At 48.4% G+C, this 12449-nt stretch overlaps 1 protein-coding gene across 2 annotated transcripts in view; it reads right to left on the bottom strand.

The window, feature by feature from the left end:
• The window catches only part of LOC119378004 (afadin), a 63703-nt gene that overhangs the window by 35663 nt on the left and 15591 nt on the right, over nt 1-12449 (bottom strand). For both annotated transcript variants that reach the window (XM_037647276.2, XM_037647277.2), the window contains exons 7-9: nt 8676-8893; nt 7693-7970; nt 4608-4741 (exon numbers count right to left, since the gene is read on the bottom strand). In XM_037647276.2, the coding sequence (XP_037503204.1) occupies nt 4608-4741; nt 7693-7970; nt 8676-8893 (630 nt within the window). The remainder of the gene's footprint in view (nt 1-4607; nt 4742-7692; nt 7971-8675; nt 8894-12449) is intronic.

Raw genomic sequence — 12449 nt, 5'->3', positions numbered from 1 at the left:
GAAAGCGATTACGCACCACAGCCCACCCACAACTGGAGGAAGTGATGTTGCAGTGGATCGTTACTGCACGCAAGTCGAAGATGCCGTTGAGTGGACCACTTATATGTGCGCAAGCAGAGAGGTGTGCTCTACGAATGAACATAAGACTCATTCAAGGCATTGGAGGGTTGGCTTGCGCATTTGAAAGAACGGCATGGCCTCGTGTTCAAGACCGTGTGCGGGAAGAGGGGTGAGGTGGACGAAGAAGTTGTGAAAGACTGGCAAAACGTGCAGCTTAAGGACCACATGGCAGCCTAGGACTCTAACGACGTTTTCAACGCCGACGAAACGGCACTCCTTTTTAAAGCACTGCCAGATAAAACCGTCACCTTTAAAGGGGACCCGTGCACCGGCGGCAAACGAAGCAAGGAGCGGGATCATCAGTGCTGCCCCTCGGTGAGACGAATGAGGCGTCCGACGAAGACCCATGCGATGAACTACGCCCGGTGTGTCGTACCGCAGAAGAAGCCGCGGACGCTCTCATCGTTCTAGAGGAGTTTTTGTTATGTTGTTGCTGTCATCAGCCTGGACGGTTTGATGTAGCGCCACAAGATGGCGTTCTTATCGCTTTTATAATCACTGAAATAAACGTGCTGCTGGCAGCATACGTCAGTCAGCATTTGGACTGAGCCTCGTGCGTGTGCTGTCTCGGGGAGAACATGACAACTGGCGACAAGAGATAAAATCTGTGAGTTGGGAGCGGCAGAAAGCACCCGCGCCTGGATTCAACAAGAATGTCGTCCGTGGGCAGACTGGAAGCGTTCGACGCAAGCACAAGTGAGTGGCCGGAATATCACGAGCGTGTTTTGCTTTACTTCGCTGCGAACGATGTGGCCGAGGATAAAAAGAAGGCGGTATTCCTGACAGAAGGCGCTATTCCTCGTTGGTATGGAACCTACTGTCGCCTACAGAACCGACTGACGCGACACTTGCAGCTATCTTCACGGCCCTCGGCGCACACTTCAGGCCCAAAGTTTTCGAAGTGGTCGCAAGTTTCAAGTTTTTTTCGAGGAAAAGGCACGAAGGCGAGGCCGTTAGTGACTACGTAGCTGCACTTAACAAGCTAGTAGATGATTGCAACTTTGGCGCAGTGCGTGAGCCAATGATGCGCGACCAGATTGTCTGCGGAATTAACGACTCCGGAATGCAGACTCGCCTTTTGGAAAGTGCAGAATTGAACCTGGAAACGGCGAAAAATATGGTCATGGCGATAGAAACCGCAAGAAGAGACTCGCACATGCTAGGCGCCCCGTCCGTTTCTACAGATATGGTACAGTCGGCAAACTTTGTAGAGTGGCCAGCAAGAGAGATGACGGAGCTAAGGTGCACCCGGTGCAGTGGCAAACACCAGACAACGCGCTGCCGACACCGATACACCACCTGCTTCAAGTGCGGTCAACATGGCCACCTCGCAAGGGTTTGCAAGACAGCTGCGTCTAACGGAAGGAATGGGACGGGCTCCCGCTCCGTGCACAACATGAATGAACTTTCCGAAACAGAGCCGGGACAAGGTGAGGAATACACCTTGTTGTCTCTTCGTGCTACCGGACCGGAACCCATGAAAATCGAAGCTCTTGTCAATAACGTGCCAATAGTGATGGAATTGGACACCGGGGCCAGTGTTTCGATTATAAGCGACGCGAAATTTAACGCCCTTTTCCCAGGAGAGCCGTTGGAACATACTGACGTGTGGCTCAAAAGCTATTCTGGGGAGCTGTCTACCGTATTGGGAAAAATGTCGGCCACAGTAAAAGTCGGCACGCAGGAGGCAACTTTGTCGTTATTAGTTGTGAGCGGAGCGTGCCCGACACTTTTCGGAAGGGATTGGACGGAAGCGTTCGGTATTACCATCTTGAAGCCGTTAGATGTGAAAACAATCAGCAACGCTGAAGGCCTGGTCGAACAATTCGGCGATGTTTTTTCAGACAACCTTGGTACGATGAAGGGAGTCCTGGCCAGCATAACGCTACAAGAAGGAGCAAGGCCAAAATTCTTCAAGGCGCGACCAGTGCCGTTCGCGCTTGTTGACAGGTATGTCGAAGAGTTGCAGCGGTTACAGCGCGAAGGCATCATACGCCCTGTAAAGATGTCCAAGTGGGCCGCGCCAGTAGTTCCAGTGGTGAAGCAAGATGGTAGACTACGTGTGGTGGTGATTTCAAAGTCACTATCAGCCCAGTCACGGTCACTGAAAGTTACCCGATTCCCATAATCGAAGAGCTGTTGACCAAACTGTGTGGCGGTAAGAAGTTTACAAAACTTGATTACTGGGGCACGTAACGCATAACTGGTTTCCGCACGCGCGAGCTGCGGCGAATTGGAGGCCACCAGACGTGGCTACGGGCCACCGCTTTCATTTTCGCCACTCCTGGATGCCCTTCATGTAGCAGCTGCAGCACGTCGACCTGCATAGACGCGGGCACAATCACCCTGCTTCCTAGCAGAATGCAACCACTCTGCACACTCATTTCATGAAGGCGAGTGGACAGTGCCGCGGCAGCATGAGCTGTCAGAGTATTCTGGGCGTTCCCACACAGACCCTCCAAATGCTTCAGGCGTGGAACCAGCTGGGCCTCTGGATGCTGCGAGTGCTACCGCGCCCTACGAACCAGCAGACACCGCCGGCACCACTGCAAATACGGGGGCTTCGCCTGGGGAATTCGAGGGCACATGTGTCTCCAGTGATCCGGGTGGTTGTGCGCCGGGGGATGCCCCGAAGCCAGTGACCCTTTCTCAGACTCCAATTCGCCGCAGCTCGCGCGCGTGCGGAAACCAGTTATGCGTTACGTGCCCCAGATATCAAGTTGAACACCGCTTGCGCATCGTAGCGCTCCTTGTGTTTTTTTTTGTTTTATTTCTGTTCTTTCACTTTCTGTTAAGGGAGGAAGGAATGTTATGTTGTTGCTGTCATCAGCCTGGACGGTTTGATGTAGCGCCACAAGATGGCGTTCTTATCGCTTTTATAATCACTGAAATAAACGTGCTGCTGGCGGCATACGTCAGTCAGCATTTGGACTGAGCCTCGTGCGTGTGCTGCCTCGGGAGAACATGACAGTTTTGTTACGATGTCCCAAGCAATACTCTTGCGCTAGAGGGTTTGTCACATGCCCGCAAACTAGTCCTTGCCTCCCAGCTGTCCACAAAAAAATAAACAAGCATCACGGACTACATCTCAAAATAAAGGTATGCGATAAAGGAATTGAAAATGTGCGTTTTTGTTATGCATTCGTTAATTCGACATTCGGATAATTCAGACATTTTTTTCACTCCCTTGAGGTCCGAATTAATGAGGTTTTACTGTAACTGTAGCTGCATAAATTCAAAGCAGAGCTCGGTATATTTGTAAACTTACACTGCAATTATGGTAGTGATGCTATTGCAGATACTTCTAAAAAAACATTTATTCCACAAGGTGCCTGCTAAGCAACATCTGCCCGCTAACCATAGTAACGTGAACCAAGCAGCCGCACATATCCAAGAATCTAAGCATGCAATTGGGATGTCTACATTCATTTAAATCTCCCAATGTTTAAAGTTTGACATCTGAGAACCAACGGCAGTGACAAAATTAACACTGGAAAAGAACACTATTGGGCGGGGCTCTCAAACCGAGTGCCTTGAAGAGATGAAAAATTGATGAACACGGGGTGTTGCTGGAGGTGACGTTTTGACAAGCGGACTTGCCTTCTCCAAGGCTGCAACTGGTTTCTCTAGTGCGTGTATGTATATGCTTTGTACCCTCTCCTCCAACCCAAACAAAGAAGGAGGAGAGGGAACGTGCAAAAACGGAGGTGCAGGAGAAGGAGGCGAATTGGTTGAGTCAAAAGGAACTTCTGCATTTTTTCAAGTTCCGTGAAGGCATTTTAGTAGGGCTGTGTGAATAGAATATTCGAGAACTTCAATTATTTGAAAGAGTATTACAGTATTGGAATTCACTTCGACACGAATTTCAAACTGAAAAAATTTTGAAGTACTATTCGAAGTGAACAAATAGATGCATTTCACCGCATCTAAACAGCCTCAAAAGGTGGTTTCACTACCGTGCGGGGCTGCTATGCTGTGAAACTGCCTATTCAGGGTATACCCACAGTGCCGCATTCATGTGCATATTACTGCACTTTATGCAGACATGGGCATGCACTCAGTGCGAGTGTGTGCAGCTTTCAAGCTGCCAGACGAAGGGCTTCTCCGTCGCCCAGGCAACCATTCCTCTCCTTCACCCTGCATGCCCTAGAGTTACTGCCACAGCTTTTCTTTTTTTGCCTTATTTGTTTGTTTGTTCGCCCTGCATCTCCTCCTCTGTACCTATTGCCCTAGTCACCCTCTGCTAGCTAGCTCTGCAAGCATCGCACAAACTCTCGAACATTGTGAATCTTGTGAATATGCTGCATCTGTAGCAATTTTTTTTTTCAACAACCTAAGTTGCGGCCAGTGAGAGGATGCTGCCTTTTTGTCTGAATGACAGTGGATGGATTCAACACAAGTTTGGGCTCCTCCACCATCTTGAGCCATTCAGCACACCGGAATTTGAAGAAATGCAATGCAGGGACAGATGGAATAAAGAGACTCACGTTCCTCCCAAAGTTCCAACACTGCTGGCAGAATGGGGTCACCTCTCCGCTGATCCCTGTGGTCAGCTGCCCCGATGGGACCCATTTGATCGGGCATGGCCACCATGCTGGTGGGTTCTGGTTCAGGGGCTCGCCTGCAGAACATCGCAGAAACTCTATGTCAACCTCTATGCTGGCCTCTAGAGACCACCAGCAAGGACTGAACACAACTTGAGATGCCTCTAGAGCCAGTGGGCTTACACTGCTTGCATCAAACAAAAGTACAACAAAAGACTGCCAGACAAACAAATGGCTATCTAGCTATGGTGGCATGGTAGGCTCTTTGTCCAACCACCTGCTATATAAGTAAAACCTCGGTGATACGAATCTTGCGGGGTTACCAAGAATATTTGTATCATCTGAAATTCGTATCGCCAGAAAACATCGAAAATTATTATGCGACAAAAGAAAGTTGGCATACATCTTGATTTAGTGTTTGTCAGGGTCGCAGCGATGTCGTGAACAGCTCTGAACGATTGCCAGTAAAGTTTTTAGTCGTCAGCGATCATACTTGTACTCTTAAATATTTGGTGCGTGCGTGCGTGTGTAATTAATGAAGCAGATGTGTTGTGACCCGTGACCATAGTAGCCCCTTCCTAATCTTACTAAGCTTTTCTGCATGACACCAGAGTATTGCGGCGAAAGTGATTTAAGAAACGCTTTGCATGCGATAGATGAAGGCCAGAAAATTTTAGAATCGCTATCCTTTGTTGCTGTAATTTTCTTATAGCGGTGGTGTTGGGGGCGCTTTTCGGGAGATTTACGGCCGTGCCCGCACAATCGGGTGGTTTGCTCAAATTTTGGGAGTCTCCCATGCAAATTGGAGAGTTGGCAGGTGTGCACGTATGCTGCAATGCCTAGCTCCTTTGCCAAGAACGTCTGCTTTGTCTCTTGGGGTCTTCATCCACCTTTCATGGGAATTCATGATGGACCCGCAGCCCAAGTTTCAGGCCTGTTTCATAGAGCGTCTGATTGCGAGAACATGGCTTGCATCGACGTGGCAGGCATGTGTTAACACAGTACAAAGACGCTGCTGCCTCGTGCACAGCAGCACACGTCAATGCGTTGAGGGGGTCGGGGGGGAGAGAGAGAGAAAGAAAGAAAGAACGCGACGTCTACGCCATCTGTAATCTAAGCGTGAAGGCACATAACAACCTCCAAGATTCATGTACACAATCTCAGAGGCAACACGCACCGTTGATGGTCGCGCGTGGCTGCCGCATCTTCCATGACAGCCCGGGCAGCACCTGCTCGTATGTGTGCGCTAGCGCACGTTTGTATCAAACGTCGCGGGGTGCAATCGGTTCGCAACAACCATACTCCAATACAACGCAGGCTAATGGGCCTTGGCCAGGACCGCAGAAAAATTCTTATCACCCCGAAATTCATACGAGCCATGATCGTATCACCGAGGTTTTACCGTACATGGCAAGTGAAAAAAGAACACACATCAACCCAACTTTAAAGTAAGAGACATCTGTAGAAGCTTGCAACTAAGAGAGACAGGAAAAGAGAAAAGCTAGACCAATATTTTCTTGCACTGAAGAACCTGGCAACAAGCACAGGGAAGAACACTCATGTTAGTTATAGAGCCACAGCAGAATCTCAATGATACAAGTCTTGCAGGGTCACGAAAAATATTCGTATCACCAAAATTCATATCACTGAAAAACAAGGAATGCTAGTATGCCAGATTAGCATGCTACTAGTATGCCTAGTGTGTGACAAAATAAAACTGGCATGCATTTTGATTTATATTTTATCAGGGCTGCAGCAATGTCATAAACCGCTTTGAATGATTGCCAGTAGTTTCTAGACATCAGCCATCACAGTGGTATTCCATGAGCTTAAAGGGGCCCTGCACACCTTTCTTAATTATAGGGAATAGTCTTATTGACGTATGATCTTCACCGTCAGTCATAGCCGCAAAAATTGTTCGAATCCGTCAAGTCTAAGTGGTGTTATACCAAATTATAGAGATCTCACGTTCACGCAGCTTTCTCTCTCAACTCAACGCAGCGAGCCGCGCGAAAGCTGCACGCGGCTTGAGTGGGAGAGGAGGGAGGGCGGAGGTGCGAGGCATGGCGACGTCAGCCGCGGCATTTTTTTCATTTTTTTCTCTCTGGCGTCTCGGCGCAACCCGTGGTCTCGTGCCGCCATTCCGGTCGGCTTGCGGTCGTTCTCGTCGAGCGGTCGTCGCGCTGTGTATCGCGCAGTGCTTGAAAACTGCGCGTCGGTTTGGTAACGTTGGGTGTGCACCCTCGAACGCCGTAGTGTTTTCATCACTCTGCCAACCATGGAAGCAAACGTGCGCGCTCGTTGGAACGAATGACAGCTGAGATCGTTTCGGCCATACTCCGAACACCGCCTCGTAAGACGGCACGTGGCAGACGACCCCGAAGCGCCGCCATTACCGGACCCAGCATTGTTATCGAGACACGCTCGCCCGTGCCTCGGTCGGTCGTGAGAACGTGCCGACGATGCAGTTTTTCAGCTGACGAGGCAACACTCGAACGGCTGCCACCTCAACGCCACCGGCGATGTCAAAAGCCAGAAAATATTCCGGCACGGCGCATGGCGAGAAAAACGGAACCACGCAACTACAGCAGACGAGCTGTCGGTGAGACCGGAAGTGCTACTATTAATGTTTGTTCGGTGTTTTTTAACGCGATAATACTAAATAAACGGACATATTATCTATGGATTAACTCAAAATTAACAAGAAAGTAATGAGGGTTTATCGTGATTATAACATCAGCCAATGGTGGAACTGCCGACAATCGCGTCATTTTTGCGGACTAATACATCATTTGTCGAGAGAAGAGGGAGCGATTTTCAGCTGACTTTGAGAATTTATTGTAAATTCCAGGCCGTTGCGCATCGCTATAATATTTGGCTCGCGTGTTCTCGAGAGCCTCGACTACCGATCGGCAGCGCTTTTGACATCTCGAAAAGTGTTGCAGGGCCCCTTTAAGACAAGAAGTGCTATGTCCCATCACAGCCCATATCTCTCAAAATGCTACCCATAGTTCAGGTAAACACTCACAGCCGATGGTCTTCCTCGTGTGGCGGTCGGTGGTTGTCACCCATGGTGGCAGGTGACGCAGGAGGTGGGGCAGCCGCCCGAGAAGGTGGTGCTTGCCAGAAGCGGAAAAGGTGACTGCGACCAAAGCGAACTGTGGCCCCGTGCTGTAGCAGTGTAGTGTCAAACACCCGTGCACCATCGACATAGGTCTCGGCTTCCGGCTGACTGGGTGTCACTGTAACCACACCCTCCGTGTGTGCTATCACGCAGTGCCTTGGCAGGATGCCTGGTCCCTGGAGCTATGGGCACGAAAAATTACAGAACAACACCTTGAAGCAGATTATCATTCGAGCATGTGCACTCAAACCTCGTTATAACGAACACAGATATAACGAATTACCGGTTATAATGAAGTAAATTAAGAATAGTCTTGTCATAGCTACAGTGTTACAAATAAACGTTTATAACGCATTTTCGGATATAACGAAGTTATTTTCGTGGCAGATGCGATTTTGTTATTATGAGGTTTGAGTGTACTGTATTGGACTGCCAACAAAACTGAACTGAACAGAAGATTTGCTGAAGAACCAGTTTGTCTGTACAGTTGCCAAACAATAATTTAGATGTGCTCAATTGTTTCTTAGCATCATTGCTCACCCAACAGACTTGCACTCCAGTTGCATGGCCCAAAGGGTCTTTGAAGTTAAGAAGCACAGAGCTTTCAAAGGAACATTAGTTCGAGGGAGATGTGTCGGTGTTACACTGTTTCCGTGAAAGCTTTTAACTATGCTTGAGCTAATAGCAAATTTAAATCAACGTTTCTTGCACAAGCTTTACAAAAAAGACAGCGACGAGACGTACATTGTTTTGTACGTTTTTCGTCGCTGTCTTCAGTTTCTTTTTTGTAAAGTTTGCGCAAGAAATGGTCACTTTTAACCAACTAGCCCATCGTCAAGTTTTCCCTTAGTATATTTAGAGTTGCTAGAATGGAGGCTGCTACACACTTGCAGCCCCTGGCTTCCCGAGGGTGCTGAGCCAATTTCAGTCATGTGGAGGGGAATCGGGTGGCAGGGGCCTGGGGGTCCACCACCCTGGGGCACCTCCTGCAGAAAGGGAAGGCCCTCTTCCGGGGGCACTGTCCCACCACCACTCGGTGCCTTCTTCTTGCGCTTTCGAGGCTGGTAGTCAGCAGGCCGCCGCCGTATGTGGAAGGACTGTGTCCCTGCACAAGACATTGACCATTGGCGAATACAGTCAAACCCGTTTATAATGAACTCCAAAGTGCTGCAAAAAGTGACTGTTATATCAGTTAGTTCGTTGCATATGGACTCGCTTTTAAAAACATGCACTTAGCGACCAAACCATTTATTTTTTTTCCTGCGCATCTTTATTAAAAAGTAGGGGTTTGCGAATATTAGAGTTTCGAATGCGAATCGAATAATGCCTAATCAAATCATTCGGTTCGACTTTCGAATAGCTAGTATTCGAAGTTTCGAATAATTCGACATGACGCGACAAAGACATCTAAAACGCGACAAAGGCCAATGGTGCAACTTGGTTAGGGTAGTGTACGTGGCAAAACTAACGCTAACGTACGTCGTTACAGTAGGCTTCTCGTTAAAACTTTCATCGATATCCGTGCAAAAACGAGTACAGGTTTATTTTAAAGAAGATTATGTCATTTCCACACGTTAAAAAAAAAACCCCCCGCAAACTGTCAACTCCTTTAGAACTACGCTTTCGAAACGAAGACTTCTTGCGTAGTGCGGTCGCGTATGCCGCAAGTGCCATAAAACTTTTCGACTTCGGCCTGTGAAACCCTCGATGATGGCTTCACATGTGAAAATTCGTTCACGCTGTGCAGTCGCCACTACCGTACCCCACCACTTGTTCAGAAACTCCTATCGTTCCGGCGCGCAGTTAAAACGTTGCTGTGACCGGGCGCCCAAAGATTTTTGGGCCCGAAACACTCATGACGACGAAGCTCAACATTACCGTTGTTCCTTCTCTCAATATTCAATAAAATGTTCTGTATTTGATATTCAACATTTTTGGCCACTATTCAGCACTATTCGATTTGAATTCGATTCGAGATGAAATTTCACTATTCGCACACCCCTATTAAAAAGTACTAACAAGTACCCTCTTTTGGTGACAAGTTAAGCCTTTTTCTCTTTGTGAAGCAATGCCCGCTGCGTTCTCACGGGTGAATTAAACTGCCTTTGAAATAAACTGACACCGTTTCACCAAAGCGCAGTACCACCACATGGAACCGATCATACATGGCTAGTTGCGCGCAGCACGTCGCCTACTCAGCTCACGCCGTCAGTGCCGGGCCGCTTGCTGTATACCGTAGGCACGCATTTGTGCGCTCTTCGTGCCTGCTTCACTCTGGACCGAGCATGGGTGCAGCAAGTAGCCTGTTTGTTCAACGTGGCGACGAAAAGCATTCTGCAAGCATCGCATACTCTACGTCTCCGTGATCCTCTCGCAGCGGCCCTGCACGATGAGGCATGGCGCACTTGGGTTGTAGGCCTAATAAAACATGCAGTGTACGCTCGCTATCAGTGCACAGACTTTTCTTGGTGCCCACGCCACTCGACATCAGCGAGATACTTTCGTTTCTACAAAGTGACGTGCACTTTAAAGCGGTCTTGCACAACGTGGCGGCGGCAAAGACAGCATGTCACGCTTGTACCGCCGTCAATCCACACAGTTTACACCACAGGTGTAGCTGTCAAGCAGACAGCTGCAGATGACTGTAATAAATTTGTCGGCAATAAGTCGTAATGGCACGTTCATCATCGGCTGCCACCTTGCCTTCGTTCGCTCTTTTCTGATGCTTATCCGTGAAGGCATCGCCGCAATCGCGCGGAAGTCGTGATCATTGGTCGACCGTTCTCTGCCGTTATCGAAAAGACGGAAGACCTTTTGCGGCACATTATGGCATCGATTAGTTGAGGAGCGTAGTGAACTTTTATGCAACAAAAAGTTATTGCAGTTACCATTTCTTGCATTTATGGCTTCTTGTGTTCCAAGGCATTTTGTTTCATCGTAGGCGGTAGAAGCTGCAGAGAACGGTGCCAGAAAAGGTCACCGTGCAATAGCTGGCCGTAAGGCTTCATGCTGCCTCTTTTTTTTTTCTTCTTTTTTGTCCACATTGCCAATCCACAACTGAATAAATGCCTGGAAAGTGAGCGACCACGCTCGCAGCGTCCAAAATCTGCGTGGTGTGCTCGCCAATCTAGGATAGCTTCGTGGCAATTAAACTGGAGTGGGGCATGCAAGCGTCCTCCTCTCTCATGCTTTAGAAGGCCTCTTATACCTTTTTTTTTTTCACTTCGTATGCGCCATATTTTTACCACGGCCATGTCTGAAGTGTCTGTTGTAAAGGAAGGAGGCTTTCAAAAATGTTTGCTAATTGTGGATGCAGTTTCAATGGGTAGCATAGGAAAATCGTAAGTGCATCGAAATATGGCCGTTGTAACCGTTATAACTATACTCGGCGACAACTTATCTTGGCATTGGAGCGAAGGCTACGGAGGCGGGGCATCCGCACATTTGTGTTACTACGCAAGTAGTTCGGCATCTTGCAGCCGATTTCAGTTCCAGTTTCGGTTTCGCTTGCTCGCATCGCTAGAGCGTTTAGCACCACGTCTACATGCAGAATGGGAACATCAGTGTGCGTAGATGCATCTACCTACTGTACTGATTATTGTCACATGGTTTTACGTTGACGAAGGCCAGTGTGTCGAAGATGAAACTATTTATTTGGCCAAACTTGTGGACGAGAAACGAGTCAGTCAGAGCGTCGTCCGTCAATTATGACAAGTCGTAAAGCGTTCGGCTTTTACATGTTCTATCGAATGTTCCAGTGTTATCGCTGGTGGCCACGTAATCTCTAAGACTATTCGCGTACCGCGCGCAATCTTAACAGAAAGATCTAAAACATCGTGGCGCTTCTGGACATCGCAATCGCGGTCGGGCCCGCAGAGCTTCAGCCTTTATACGCTTAACTGTTCGCTCACTCACTCCGTGGTGAGCTCGGCGACTGTCCGGCACACTGCATTTGCAGACAAGTCACGCTGACGGCCTCACTCCAGCGATGACAATGCAGATAACTTGCGTGGTCTGGTTTGATAGCCACTTTCTGTCACATTTAGAGTACAGCTTCTTCGGAGAACGAAACGGCGTTTGCGGCCGCAGACGGTTCAGGCCAACGAACAGGCGGTATCGCTGACGCCATGTTTACTGAGACTCTGAGAGAGCAGGCGTGAGGAAAATGTGGTGCTGTCCAAGAAATAAAGACCGAAACAAACTTGAAGGTTACAATGCCATTTTTTCACGAATGGCTTCCCATACGCGTTCTCTTTTTATAATGAAGAAATCTTTATTTATTCGAGCTAGGTAACTTTTCGAATGAGAAAATAAATATAGGTACTATTTCTTGGCGCGCGTGCATGCAGGCACTTTGGCTCTGTAGCTTCCACAGTGGTGCCAAGAAAAGTTGTCGCGGAGTATAGGGTCGCTATAAGTGGGTTCGGCCGTAATGCTGGCAACTGGGCAAGCTTGACAAATACCTTGCCTCTGTGATCACTTTAACCAATTTCATTGCATAATATGATTACCGACACTGAGCTTGCGTAAACTCAAGGTTACAATGCAGCCATCAGACCTTGTTTCATAAAACGTTGGCAAGTTCAAGAGACAAACAATCACACACCTGGGGTGCTATTCCGGATACCGTCGAATCCAGCCATATTGTTGAATTCCGTAAT

The sequence above is a fragment of the Rhipicephalus sanguineus genome, unplaced genomic scaffold, assembly GCF_013339695.2.
Source record: "Rhipicephalus sanguineus isolate Rsan-2018 unplaced genomic scaffold, BIME_Rsan_1.4 Seq654, whole genome shotgun sequence".
Classification (NCBI taxonomy): domain Eukaryota; kingdom Metazoa; phylum Arthropoda; class Arachnida; order Ixodida; family Ixodidae; genus Rhipicephalus; species Rhipicephalus sanguineus.
The sequence above is the reverse complement of the archived record's forward strand: the minus strand, read 5'-3'. Positions and strand labels throughout refer to the sequence as shown.